Genomic DNA, 13,523 nt, shown 5'->3' with positions numbered 1-13,523 from the left:
TGAACCTACATAGAATTAGGGGGTGCTACACTACATTAGAATCATATACTAAGTACATTATTTTTCCCTGATGTTTGGGAAGCTAAGTAAAGTGCTTCCCAGCACAATTAAAGTTTTCATCCTTTATTTTGAGCTCCTTCAGAGCCAAACTTGCTCATATATCAGGGGAAAAAATAAAGAATCGTACATATTTTTATTTCTCCCTCTCGCACTAGAATTTACTGCTTCCCTTTAAAGGTTTCCAGGGAGGCTCTTTACCTCCAACGTAGACAGCAACTCTAAAACCATTCTGAAAGATGTCCAGCCTGTACTTGGCAGCTTCCAGAGTTAGCAAACATGCAGCCACCTCAGGCCGCCTACTCTGGTGCTTAGCTGTCCTTGCAGTGAGGAATACAGGGGTCTGCACTGTAGGTTCCCACATGGATTTAAACTCCTCTCGTTGATAGAGACCTAGCAAATACAGCCCATGAAGTATAGAGAGCAATTCACCTCATCTTAAAGTCCATGTTATAAGGTTAGTTGAATCATCTCTAGAATCCATTGTCCAAAATGTGAGCTTAGAGACCTAGTAAACTTAAGGATATTTACATGGCAAAGCAGTTCAGGCTGATTCCACCACATTACTCATTCACCTATAGGCCTGGCTGCCATGGCACAGGAGCTATGGAGACCTACATCCTTCCAGGGCAGCTAGAGGTCAGGTGGGATTCCCTAGAGCATCTCAAATAGCTCCAGTGCTCAGGCAGCTGAATCCTAAACCTCGTGTTTAACCTTAATCACTGTTGTTTAAGGCCATGGTAGAGTCTGGGAGAACAGCTACTGTTTCCCTTTTAGGGAAAAACTTTCATATATTTAACAGCATTTATCCTGGCTTCCCTCGCTCTTCCTTCCATGAAACTGTGAATACAGAGTCACAAAATGATTACTCTAATCTTCCTTTTCCAGACCCACAAAGATTCCTCTAGACTTCATGGAGTCTTTCCAATCAGAGGTCATCTCCCTGCCCGGATCCCAACACACTGTTGCAGCTGAGAGTTTGTCCACGCTGACAAGACTATAAACATTGTTTTTCTTGCCATACATATGGGAACCCAGTTTATGCATTCCAGTAACATGACTGAATTTTATTAATATCGGTCAAAAAATGTGGAATCATTTTAGCACTCAGTTTTACCAGCGTTGTCAGACTGTTTCAGATAGAACTTTTAGTCAGCTGATGACAGCCCTCCTGGAGTTACAATGCTGATTATTAGTAGATAATATCTTTTATGGTTTATTACTACATAAAATGACATAAAATGCCACATTTTCTTAAACATTAAAACATAGATCTCATATACATAATCTAATGTTATTCATTATAATAAAATATGTTATGTTACTGTTATTTCCTATTATTTCTCCAGTTTGTCAAGACTGTGTCATAAAATGTAGCTCCACGTTTTACCTGAAAAGCATTTCCTTATTTATTAAACACACTACAAAACTGCTCAAAGAAAAAGCTCAGGCAAAAGAGGGACAATAAAATTAGTTACACATTGTGTCACTATCTGGTGATGAAACTTATGCATCATTTCTACTAATCAGAGGATGTTATACAGCATGAGTCAGACCGCCCTTGATTTACAAATTACCTATATAAACAGAGCTGAGAAGTGTGTTCAACAGCTCAAGAGCGAAACTGAGACAGACATCCTTAGACGAGGATGAAGAACATTCCACTTCTCCTGTTGCTATACGTGGCTCTCTCCTCTGCTTTTCCTGTGGCTCCAGAAGCAGAGGATGAAAGAAAAACCCCGAAGCTTGTAGAGGTAAATATTTTTCAGTGCATTTCTAAGTGAAAGGTAGTTGAGAGATAACCATAATTGCAATTTTTTTCACAGAATATGGCTTGAAATTAAAGATGTACCAATTTGCAGGCATTTATTACAGTTTTGCTGAATGGTTCTTTCATGGAATACTTTGGGGAAAAAAAGGACATCTGTGAGAAACACAACACATACATATAGACACAATACTATTTATTTGAGACAAAATGATTGACATTTAATAGCAAGACCTGGGTTCCTAATATCGTATTTTGTAGCTAAAAATAAATGGCATGATTTACCAAGTGCTGACTCACTAGTAGGATTCACCCGTTTCGTTGGGAGTCTTGGCTGTGTGGAGTCTCACTGCAAATCTTGATTTGATTAGACCAGGTATAAGCTCCCTTTTGAGTTTTGCTGTCAGAGTAATCAGGCACCATAAATAATGCAGAATTAATTATTAATAGTAAATATTAGATTTGAAAGACATTTCTTCATATATTCCATCATAGAAACAAGAAATTCAGAAAACTGTATGAAAACTCTAAGTTCTATCCGACTCTTCATACCAGTTCCCAGAGAAAACAGGTTGTTCTCGCTCCTGCTAAACACAGGGCGTGTCGATATGGGAATAATTCAAGATTACTTAGAAAATTGAAGTGTGATGAAGAAAATACTGATATGCCACAATGTTCTTTTTTTTTTTTTTAACTCTGGTTCAGAGTTATCTACAGAATTTTTATGATCTTCAAATTGATCACCAGCCTCGTTTAAGAAGCACAGGTGAAAATCACCTCTCTGCAAAGCTCAAGGAAATGCAGGAGTTCTTTGGACTGCAAGTGAACGGGAAACCTGATCTTGACACTTTAGAGATGATGCAAAAACCCAGATGTGGTGTACCTGATATAGGGCAATACGCACTCACACCAGGGAATCCCAAATGGAAAAGAAATAATCTGACATACAGGTAACATTTCCTAATCTGGTTCAAAAAGATATAAATCTAACATCCCAGCTTTGGGGGCACTGAAGTGAGTATGTTATGCCATATACAGACATCCAGAGTGATTAACTGATTTCTGGAAGAAAAAAGGCTCTCTAGAAGGCAGTATCAAAAACTAAGCCATTGTTCATTTTAATTCATTAAAGATATGTCTAAGATTCCTGACTTTTGCATAAGTTATTATTTTTCAGCTAAAATGCTGTATCCTTAAAAATATATAATGATGTGATGTGTCTGCTTTGAAGGATTTTGAATTACACCCCAGAGATGAGACGAGCTGATGTAGATGAAGCAATCCAAAAAGCTCTCCGTGTTTGGAGCAATGTGACACCATTGACGTTCCAAAAGGTGGAGGACGGAGAAGCAGATATAATGATGTCTTTTGTTTATGGAGGTAACATTGATACCCTTATGCATTAAATAGCCATCTGTAATCGTAGAAGTAATTTAGGATTCTATCTGATCTTTTCCTTCTTCATTTTAGACCACCGGGACTACTCTCCTTTTGATGGCCCCGGTGGGATGCTGGCTCATGCTTTCCAGCCTGGCGAAGGTATTGGTGGAGATGTGCATTTTGATGAGGACGAAACCTGGACAAAAGATGGAACAGGTAAGGACCTTGTAACTGGATCCATTTATATAGTTTTACCTCATACAATCTTAGCTCATGTAATGTTTAGTTCATGAGAGTTCATTACAGGCAAAAAGTAAACAAAAGTGGCAGAACTTGTCTTTTTAAATTGCTTTGCTCTTCTTTTTTTTGCCCTTTGCAGGAATCAATTTGCAGAAAAGAGATTTTTAGGTCATAGCGGTTTATAATAGCAACGAGGTCAGCACTTTAAAATAGTTTTTAGTTCAGATGAAAACTAAAACTTGGATAGAGGAAGATCTACTGGTAACCTTTTCAAGCCAAATCCTTTACCTTTCTTAACCTAGCACTTCAAAGTTTGGTGCTAACTAGGGCATTCAAGTACCACCAAAACTGTCATCTCATTGTCTGGTTTGGAGGCTTTTTTCTGTTGGATCTGAGCAGTGTATGTGAGGAGAAACGGGATTTGTGCTTAAGACACAAGAACAGTAGAGAAATGACAATGAGAGCACAGTTAAGGCCAGATATTCTTTAAGCACTCACATAACTCTTCTGCTGCAGTATTTTTGAGTTGTGATGTTGACAGCATTACTTACAGCCTCTCTTGTACCTGTAGTATATTTTGGGAGGTTGCATAAATATTTCCATTTAGTCAACTGTGTTGAATGCTGGAACAGATTTTACCTTGTGTCATCTGATTCTTATCCTACAGGCACCAATTTGTTCATTGTTGCTGCCCATGAGCTTGGCCACTCACTGGGTCTGTCCCATTCAAATGATCCTGGAGCGCTGATGTATCCAACTTACTCCTACACGGACCCCAAGGAATTCCTTCTTCCGCAGGATGACATTGATGGCATTCAAGCCATCTATGGTAAGAGAAAATGGTTTTATTTAATATTTCTACTTGAGAGGCTGGTAAACAGTAATAAGAATATATTTAAAATAGGCTTATTCCACTAAAATGAGAAGTTTAACTATAGCTGAACAATGGGTAACGAAAGAGAGAAAATTCCTGGAAGCCAGCTTCAGCTGAAGTCGAGTTCTGCAAAAAACCTCATTTTGGGAAAGACAAACACAACCAGTTTTATCAACATCAAAGTCTGCTTTTAGTGACAGACCTGTACTTTAAAACAATATGCCTTCTCATTCTTTGTAAAGAGGGGTCTTGGTGTCCTCAGAGACCTTCTGAACACCGTCTATCTATTTCTTCGTACTAAAAGATAAAATATTCTTCCTATAGGACAATCTGATGCTGCTGTACAGCCAACAGGACCCGTAACACCACAGCCTTGTGACCCAAGTCTGACATTTGATGCTATTACTACCCTACGTGGAGAAACAATATTCTTCAAGGGCAGGTAACAACAATAAGCATATATATTATCTCTTCAAAATATTCAGTAGTTTTAAAAACAATCTATAATCCATGAGGGAAAACTGTCCTTTTGGAATGTAGTGCAAAGAGAAGCACTAGAAAATCACCAAGTATTTACGAAAGCAAGAGCTTGCAAGCACTGAAAGCACTGCTATGTAGAAAGATGTCTTTTTTAGATGAATGCTGAAGCCAACTACTAGTCTGATTGTCCTGCAGAGAAACAGAAGGGCTTGTATTCATCTTGATGATTTTTAGCATGTAATTGAGTGCAGTCATTCTAGATTTCCTTTACATTCAGCGGAGGGCGATATTCATACCCCGGTGCCCATCTCCCCCAGTATACTCCAGGAGCTATAGCAATTATTTGGCACTTCTGATAGGAGCGGAACTATTTTATTACATAAATTTTGTTTAAACCAGGTATATGCTGCGCAAACATCCTTCGAGGGCAGAGACAGAGCTCAATTTTATCTCACTCTTCTGGCCAAAGTTACCATCAGGAATTCAAGCTGCTTATGAAAATGTTGAGAGGGATGAAGTCCTGTTTTTTAAAGGTAATGGAATCTGAAATTCTCTATTTTTTTCTGACCAGATACTCCCTGCTCCTTTGCAAACTATGCAATTACAGAACTGAGAGTGTTTTTAAGGAAAATCAGTGAAACAGAGAATCTTACAAATCTGCAAATAGTTAAACCTGTCAGGGATCTCCAGATGTCATAATCCTGAAAACTCACCCCTCTGTTGCAGTAAATGCTCTGAAAAATGAGACACCAAAATAACTTCCCTTCTTCAGGTCTAGTTCTCCTCAGGTAACAGCATTTTGCTTTAGGCAGGAGGATTTTTTCTGAATTAAATTGGCAAATACAGGTATTTGTACACCACTGTTACTGATACGCTTGTTAGTATTTTCTGAAATTTTGGAAAAAAAACAATAAAAATATTCATATGAAAATCATGCTGGGAAAATAAAATTGTTCACTGAAGAAACAATCAGTCATTGTCTTTAAAGGTTTCAAACGTGCTTTAAATGTCTCAGATAACTTCACTATGCGCATACTGCAGTACATGATACATTACCACGTCTAGTTTTCAAAATATTGTATGACTCTATATGACTCAAACAGCATCTTACAGGCATTTAACAAACTCAATATCCCAACCCAATGTCAGTGGATTAACTCATCAACCTCCATCTCTCCCCAAGCTGTTTCCCAGACAAATTATATTAATTTGAATAAAATCTGGTAAAAGTACTATCCCTACACCTTACAATTCCAGTGTTTTACTCATAAAAACAAAAGATATTTCTACTGTCTCCATGACGTAGTCATAAGAATTAGACACATTGTTTGCTATCCATCTAAAACAAAATTAAATGAGTTTGTAACTAGCAATAACAAACAAAATGTTCTTATGTTCTTCAGAGGATAAATACTGGGTTCTCAGGGGATATGACATTGCACCAGGCTATCCCAAACCAATCTATCGGCTGGGCTTCCCGAAGACTGTAAAAAGAGTTAATGCAGCTTACAGCGATGAAACCACAGGAAAAACATACTTCTTTACAGCTGACAGATACTGGAGGTAAGATTTAACGTTCGTTTACTAGAAGGCGTACTTTCACTTGTCCCTGGGGACTGGTATGTGACCATAAAATTCAAGTGTAATGATGTCTAAACCAGATATATTTCAGAAATTTGAAGATTCTCTGAAAGTTTAAAAATTTTAAGGATTTTCTAGGAAATACCAGCTTTCCTCTAGGATTTTTTTTTCAGGATTCATTAGATTCCTGTAGCAAAAATGTGATTACTTGCAACTAAATGAAATGTCTGCCCAATAGAAGAGTGATTTGCTAGTAAATTATTCACATTTTCTCCAAAACAATGCTGCTTTTCTGTGCTGTGATAGTGTCCACTTTTCACTCACTTTTCAAACAAAATGAACTGCTAATAAAAACATTGTCATTAAATCTCTCTATGAACAAGTGGTAAATATTCTCTGATTCTGTTGGTCATATTTATAATTCAAGTGCAGCTCTGACAAATTTCAGAGATTAATCTTCTGTAAGTACGTGGTTGACATTAATACAAGTATCTTTCAGGACTGTAGTACTCCCTTCTACTCACAGTTTCTGTGTTTTTCTCTTATACTGAACTGAATATCCATACTTCGATACAGACACTCATTTTATGTGCAAGCGATGGCCAAGGCTCTGGGCAGTCCAGAAATGCATGAATAAATTCCTGGGCTGCATTCCCAAAGTCCTCGAGAGCCTTGTTACAAATTTTTCCAAAGGCAGAATTTTCAAATTTCGTGACACTCACGATGTGAGAACCTTAACACATAACAGGAAGAATCAAAAAGCTCCTTTAGCTCATCTTTGTAAGACCTCTTATTAACAGTAGAGTCGCATGTGTGTATGAATTTTCTTTGGACCTTCAAAATATCTGCTTCCTCACAAATTTTAATGATGTTCCTTGTGTTAAGGTATGATGAAAACAAAAGATCGATGGATCATGGTTATCCCAAGAAAATAGTCTCCCACTTTGGAAAAATTGGCAGAGTCGACGCTGCTTTCCAGAAAGATGGTAAGTAAACCGTACCTTAATCCGGGTTTACTTGACTCTTTGGGCTTCTGTAGGTAGAATCATTTGCTTTCAAAAACCTGTTACTAACCTTAATGAGATGGAAATGAAAAACAACAAGTATACATGGATGGTTTACGGTGTTTTTTTTTCCAAAATACTGAAAAGAAGTCACCTACAAAATATAATCGGATTAAATTTTATTTCTAGGCTATGTCTATTTCTTCCATGGAACAACTCAGTTCCAGTTTGACCCTCGTGCCAAGCGGATTGTTGGACAAATGAAGAGCATCAGCTGGTTTAATTGTTAATTGCAATGTTTTTCCATATGCACTCTGTACGGTTTTATGTGCTGTATTTTTCAGAAGAGATTTCTGCCCGTACTCTGTGGGATTGTAGTCTTAATAATTACTTTTTGTAAAGCAGATACATTTATATAATTTATTGCCATTTTATCTGTTTTATTAAAGTTTTCTAATAAATTATGTTTGTCATAACATTGTGTCCTCGATGTCTTATTTGCACTAATACTCAAGCACTTCCAAACACTAAAAAATGTACTCTGGCGTGAAACATCAGATCTTTTTCTCAAACCAGAGAAAAGAGCAGCCAACTGGCTCTGAACTCCATCCCTGACACAAGTGCTGGTGAAAATTCTATGGGTAATTATGTCACTTGGGGCTCGTGAGCATCAGTCTATAAATCACACTTCCACTTTCTGTTCCTCTTTACCCAGCTTCCGCTCCAAGCCTTCCCTCCAGGGTGTATGTCTTTACAAGAGTAGGCAGGGTATTTTTCTCATGGTTTTTGGTTTAGGAACTGAGTTTAAGCCTGGGAATGTAGATTAGAAAGGACCCCTGGGGCCACTGAAACTAGTCCCTTGCTATCACAAGTAGCCACAGCTTATAACAGACAAATAAACCTCTTTACTTAAGCCTCTTTTAAGTGCCTGTTACTTCAGTAGTTACTAAATCCCTCCTAATTTCAGTGAGTTAAAGGATAAAATTTTCTTAAAAAATGAAAAATCTTGGACGAAAGTATTTCTGATACCTATGTTCATGAAAAAGGCTTCCAGCTTGAGTTCCAGCTTAACAGCAATTTTTTCAAATATTCCCGATTTAAATGGTGTTTGAAGGGTTCTCCACTTTCCCTTTAGTCTTTGTAGCTCACTTGATAACATTAGAAGTCATGAGATGATAACAAAACGTATTATCTCATACAATATATGTATTATTTTACATACTTCGGAGGAAGGTTTCAGGTTACTGTAATAGAATTAATTGCATTTTGAGAAAAGTATGTGTAACCCTATAAAAACATATCTGTTCAACTTTTTTCATTATTTAGCTGTCTGTATTAGAAGTCTATTAAATTGTATCCTTCATTAAAAAAGAACAGACTTAGTAGTACTTATGCTTATTAAATTCAGGAATAAAAATTAGTCTAAAAATACTACTCAAAAATAAGAAATAGTATCATTGAAAATTAACCTGATATATTACATTCTTTATAAAACCTAAAAAAATTTCATAAAATAATAAAAATTAAATTACAATCAATCAAAGGCTTTAATGCAGTTAATTTATGTTAATTCTGTTCTTACAAGGTGGTTTAGGTACCAATTCTTTAATTTGAACTGCAGTTGCAATGCTTTTTAATCATACTTTCTTGTCTAAGCCAGTGCTACTGAACTACAAATGACAATTAAACCAAAAGTTATTTTAGGAGTAGATAAATCTAAATTGATTATGATGTTTTTAGCAGGGATGGTCTACAAACATAACACAAGATTTACAGGGAAAGATACTAGTTCTTACTAAAGCAATTACATATTAAAAAATAAAAACTGGGGTCACATGTTCTCTTCAGATGTGAAGTAGAAGGTCTCAAGGCAATGCCAGAACAGCTCCTTAGATTTAGAGAAGAACATTAATAACCCTCTGTGGAAGAAAGGAGTAGTGGGTACTCGTGGGGCAGAGAAATGGTTAAATGGAAGAGGTAAAGAGGTGGTTCTGTTTTGGAGGAAAGAGAGATAAGGGGTAATTTACAACCACGGAGGATGAAGAACCTAAAGAGAAGATGAAGTTTATAATGGCGTGATTTAGTCCCTGTCTTTGGTATCCCGTGAAGTTCTGATTTTCAGTTGCCAGGCGCATCTTTTTGAAATTTGTTTTGTGGATTTCCCTTGAGCAGAAAGACTGAGAGCTCAGAATGAAGTGATTTCTTTGTGAGAAATATTCCCTGCGCTTACATGAGTGAGTATTTCCTTTGCCTGAGCGAGCATGGCGATAGCTCCATTCCAGACACACCGTTAGGAGGAGGGCACGTCTGGTGCCGGCAGCTCTTGCTGCCTGGAGGCACAAGCACCACTTGCAGTAATGTGGAATCTGGGTGTTGTTTCCAGCTCAGTCCACACAATCACCTGCCATTTTCTTGCTCCTTTTCAATAAATTTACAATCCTATTTGCTAATTATTGTACTATAGTAGAGCACCATACCACTGCCTAGTGTCTGGTTACCGGTTTTGTGTCTAGTCACAGCCCATATCGTTACTAACTGAGACCCCCAGGCAGGAAGCCTGGGGTTCATTCCCTAAACACGTGTTTAGTGCATTTGATGTGTTGCAGGATATCCAAGTCACCCCTGCAGGTATGAAACAGGACTCCTGGGAGACTGGCACTTCCCAAAGCCCCACAGAGCCACCGTCTCTAGGCACCTACATCTGGGTGGTTGAATGCTGCCCTCACAGGCTGCAGACTTTGACAAAGGTTTGCCAAGGATCAATTACATTATTAGAACCATTTGCTGTTGACTCATGTTTTTCACTCAAGCTGAGTAATGGTTGAGCTTTGTGGACTCCATGGTAGGTTTGAGGCTATGAAGCAGGGGCTCGACTCAGCTGAATGAACAGGTATCTAATGCCATTAAGGTGCCTGAAGGTTTCAAGCTGGCCTCCACCTACCAGTCTAGAAACCACATAGGTCCTGGGTCACAGTCCCCAGGCCTGTGTCAACGTTTCAGGTTCACTAGGCTGTCTCAAAAGCACAACAAATCACTGTTTAGACACCTTAATTACAACCTAAGTGTTTTCATGAGATCTCAGGCTTAGGCTCTCATCATTGTCAATAGCGTTGGTCAAAACATTTGGTGAGCTCCTGAGAGCTGTACAAATCATCCTAAGTTTATGTCCTAATGTGGTCAAATGAAACACTCTCTAGATGCCATTTGACCATATCGATTAGATTTATGTCGATATAATGCAAGCTTACACAGGTAACTCATGGGCGCCAGGTGCAGACACCTGTGTTGTGAGTAATTAGGAAGGCTGAATCCCTGGTGATGTTGTGTAGGATCACCACAATGCAGCAGTGCTGATGATTCCTGTGATGTTCCGTGTAGTACTTGGTACTACTGATGTCCTGAGGATCAGCAGTAACCTTTCTGGGTTAAACATAGGTCACACTGCAGTCTGGATAAAACCAATTCTAGGGCAAGAAAAGAGGTTACAACATAGAACAACACCCACTAACTCTAACCAATATCAAAGATGAGCATAAGGAATCCATACCCAGCAGCCACTTACACAGCTTCTTCTTTTCCCAGACCTCAAGGCCAGCTATAGGTGTGTTTGTGAAACATCGTTTGCGAAAAAATGTGCTCAGGCCTCTCTCCCACGGGCAGTGGGAACTAGCTGCTATGTTGTGCAGCTTGTCAAGTTGCAAAACCCAAACAAGTACTTTGAGTGATGTCCTCATCATCTGTCACCCAAATGTCTTCTGAGCAAACACTAAGGTAGCTTGAGCTATTAATTGAAAATAGAGATGTAGCCTAAATCAGTTATTTAACCTTCTCTACTTTCAATAAAGACAGAGAGCACCTAGAGAGGCCGGTTCATCCTTTTCTGTTCTGGTTGAATCACTCTCCAAAGATACGTGCTTCTCCATTTTCTATAGAAGAATGCTTAATTACTAAATGTATAAAGTTAGGTGCAGCTAATCTTAACATAGCTGCTTTCATTTTCTCTATCCTTCTGCTACACAGCACTCAGCTGTGGGGATCTGATGGCCAGCCACAGTGAGAAAAAAAGTTAACCACTTCTCCCAGTTCATATCAAACCTGGTCATAGCGCTGCCTTGATTTTTTTATAAAATTAAGTTCATATCCACCAAAACATGTTCTCTGAAAATGTGGTTTCGTGCCATTGGAAAATATGCTGAATAGGGGTTTGAATTTTGTGACCTACACCACGTGTATAGACAGATGATAGCACCATGATCATTCCTTCTAGCTTTAAAACCTTTGAGACAAACAAATATATACATTTAAAAAGATAAGAGAGATCTCAAAGAAGTCTGTGCTTCTGGATGAACACAGGTGTCGTTTCCGGTATCAGCTCTGTCAAGCTCTTCATCTCAGAAAATTCGTGGTCACAGTTTGTGCCTCAGTTACAGAGCTGAATGGGATCCATGGGATCTCACGGGCCTCTTTCCGTACAATACAGTGAGAATAAAAACAAAACTGTGGGAAGGGTTTTGTTTTTTATGGTAGCTGAGAAATGCCATTAACAACCAAGTTTAACTAACAAGGCTATGTTGTGAAATTTGGGCTAGAAAATTCGTCATTGACACCTCCAGCTGGAAAAAAGTTGGCTGCATGTGACAGCAAAAAAGCCAAAAACACAGAAGCAAGGATTTCCTGAAAAAGCCGCGCTCCAACACAAGGGTATTTCTTGTGACTGTTTGGTAAAAATTGAGGACGTGTCAGAGCTCCTCTGAGGTACCAAGCACCTTCAGCTCGCGTTGCTGCCGGTGGAAGAGGAAGGTGCTTGGCCAGCACAGGGTGAAATCCCATAATTCGTCACAGCTTGTGTGACTCTTGAAACTTCCTTTATTCTGAATTACTTAAGACAGGAAATAATCACATCCCCCGTGGCTAATGTGGTTAAACTGAAGAAATCTTTTGTGATGAAATGGCAGATAGAGAGATGTCAGATAGATAGATAGATAGGTTAGATAAATGCAGACAGAGATGTAAGATTATTCACATTCTTTAGACTTTATAGGGTAAAATCTTTTTCATTTGTGTAGATCTTGGTATGTCCAGTATAATTTAAGGGAAACACACCTTTTCAAAGAGTTGCAGAGAAGACATGGGAAGTGATTTGGGGGTTTCATCCATTTTCCAAAACACCCAGTTGCTGTTTATGGTTCAATTTATAAAAAAAAAAAAACAACCAAAAAACCCAACTTTCTGCTTACATTCATTTCTCCTAAAGTTTTGATTTTTTTGGGTGGGATTCATATCTGGTGCATGATTCTCATTTTCTAGGCTGAGAGTGGTTAAGAGTCCCTGTACACTTGGTGGCCCCATTTCACACAGCTGGGTCATAGAATCAGAATCGTTTAGACTCGGAAAGACCTTTGATAGCATTGGGTCCAACCGATAACCCAGCACTGCCAAGTCCACCAGAAAACTGTGTCCCTGAGCACCACATCTATGGAGCCTTTAAAGACCTCCAGGGATGGGGACTCCGGCATGTCCCTGGGCAGCCTCTTCCAATGCTTGACAACCTTTTGGGGAAGAAATTTTTCCTAATATTCAACCCAAACCTCCTCTGGCACAACTTGAAACTATCTCCCCTTGTCTTGTTACTTGGGAGAACAGACTGATGCCCACCTCACCACAACCAGCACCTCAGTGTCCTTCTTGTAGTGAGGGAGCCAAAAGTGAACACACTGTTTGAAAAACTGAACACAGCTTTGGGACAACTTCAGAGGTTTTGCATTTGTCCACCGTTTCATCTGGTGTGACATTGCTCAGGTTTGCTAAAATTCTCTGTAAAAGAACTGAAAATGAGTGGCTTTGAAGTGGTGGCTGAGCAGCTTTGGAGTATTCAAAGCCTAACTGACTTCAGATGTCTGTGAAATTGGATGGGTTTAATTAAGTTTTATTGTGCCAGCCAGCACAGCGTTAGAGGATGTGTGGAGGTAATCAGAGCATGATGAACTCTGAGTCAGTCCACAAAGCATCCCCTTAGCGTACAAACCGGGATGTAAGAGAGGATGCACGTGGAGCAGAAAGCAGACTGCTCTCCTACCAGGACAGAGACGAGAGGAAGAATGAAGAATCTTTCACTTTTGCTTTTAACATGTACAGCTTT

At 38.8% G+C, this 13,523-nt stretch overlaps 1 protein-coding gene across 1 annotated transcript; it reads left to right on the top strand.

The window, feature by feature from the left end:
• Positions 1-1,706: 1,706 nt before the first annotated feature.
• Positions 1,707-7,674, top strand: LOC104489341 (interstitial collagenase-like). Its single transcript, XM_010131493.1, has 10 exons — positions 1,707-1,811; positions 2,531-2,775; positions 3,057-3,205; positions 3,296-3,421; positions 4,113-4,274; positions 4,644-4,761; positions 5,199-5,332; positions 6,203-6,362; positions 7,266-7,366; positions 7,574-7,674. Exons 1-10 carry the CDS (start codon positions 1,707-1,709, stop codon positions 7,672-7,674), a joined length of 1,401 nt encoding a protein of 466 aa, XP_010129795.1.
• The last annotated feature ends 5,849 nt before the right edge of the window (positions 7,675-13,523 follow it).

The sequence above is a fragment of the Buceros rhinoceros genome, unplaced genomic scaffold (assembly GCF_000710305.1).
Source record: "Buceros rhinoceros silvestris isolate BGI_N320 unplaced genomic scaffold, ASM71030v1 scaffold7692, whole genome shotgun sequence".
Lineage (NCBI taxonomy): Eukaryota > Metazoa > Chordata > Aves > Bucerotiformes > Bucerotidae > Buceros > Buceros rhinoceros.
Note: the sequence above shows the minus strand (reverse complement) of the source record. Positions and strands in the feature narration are given on the sequence as shown.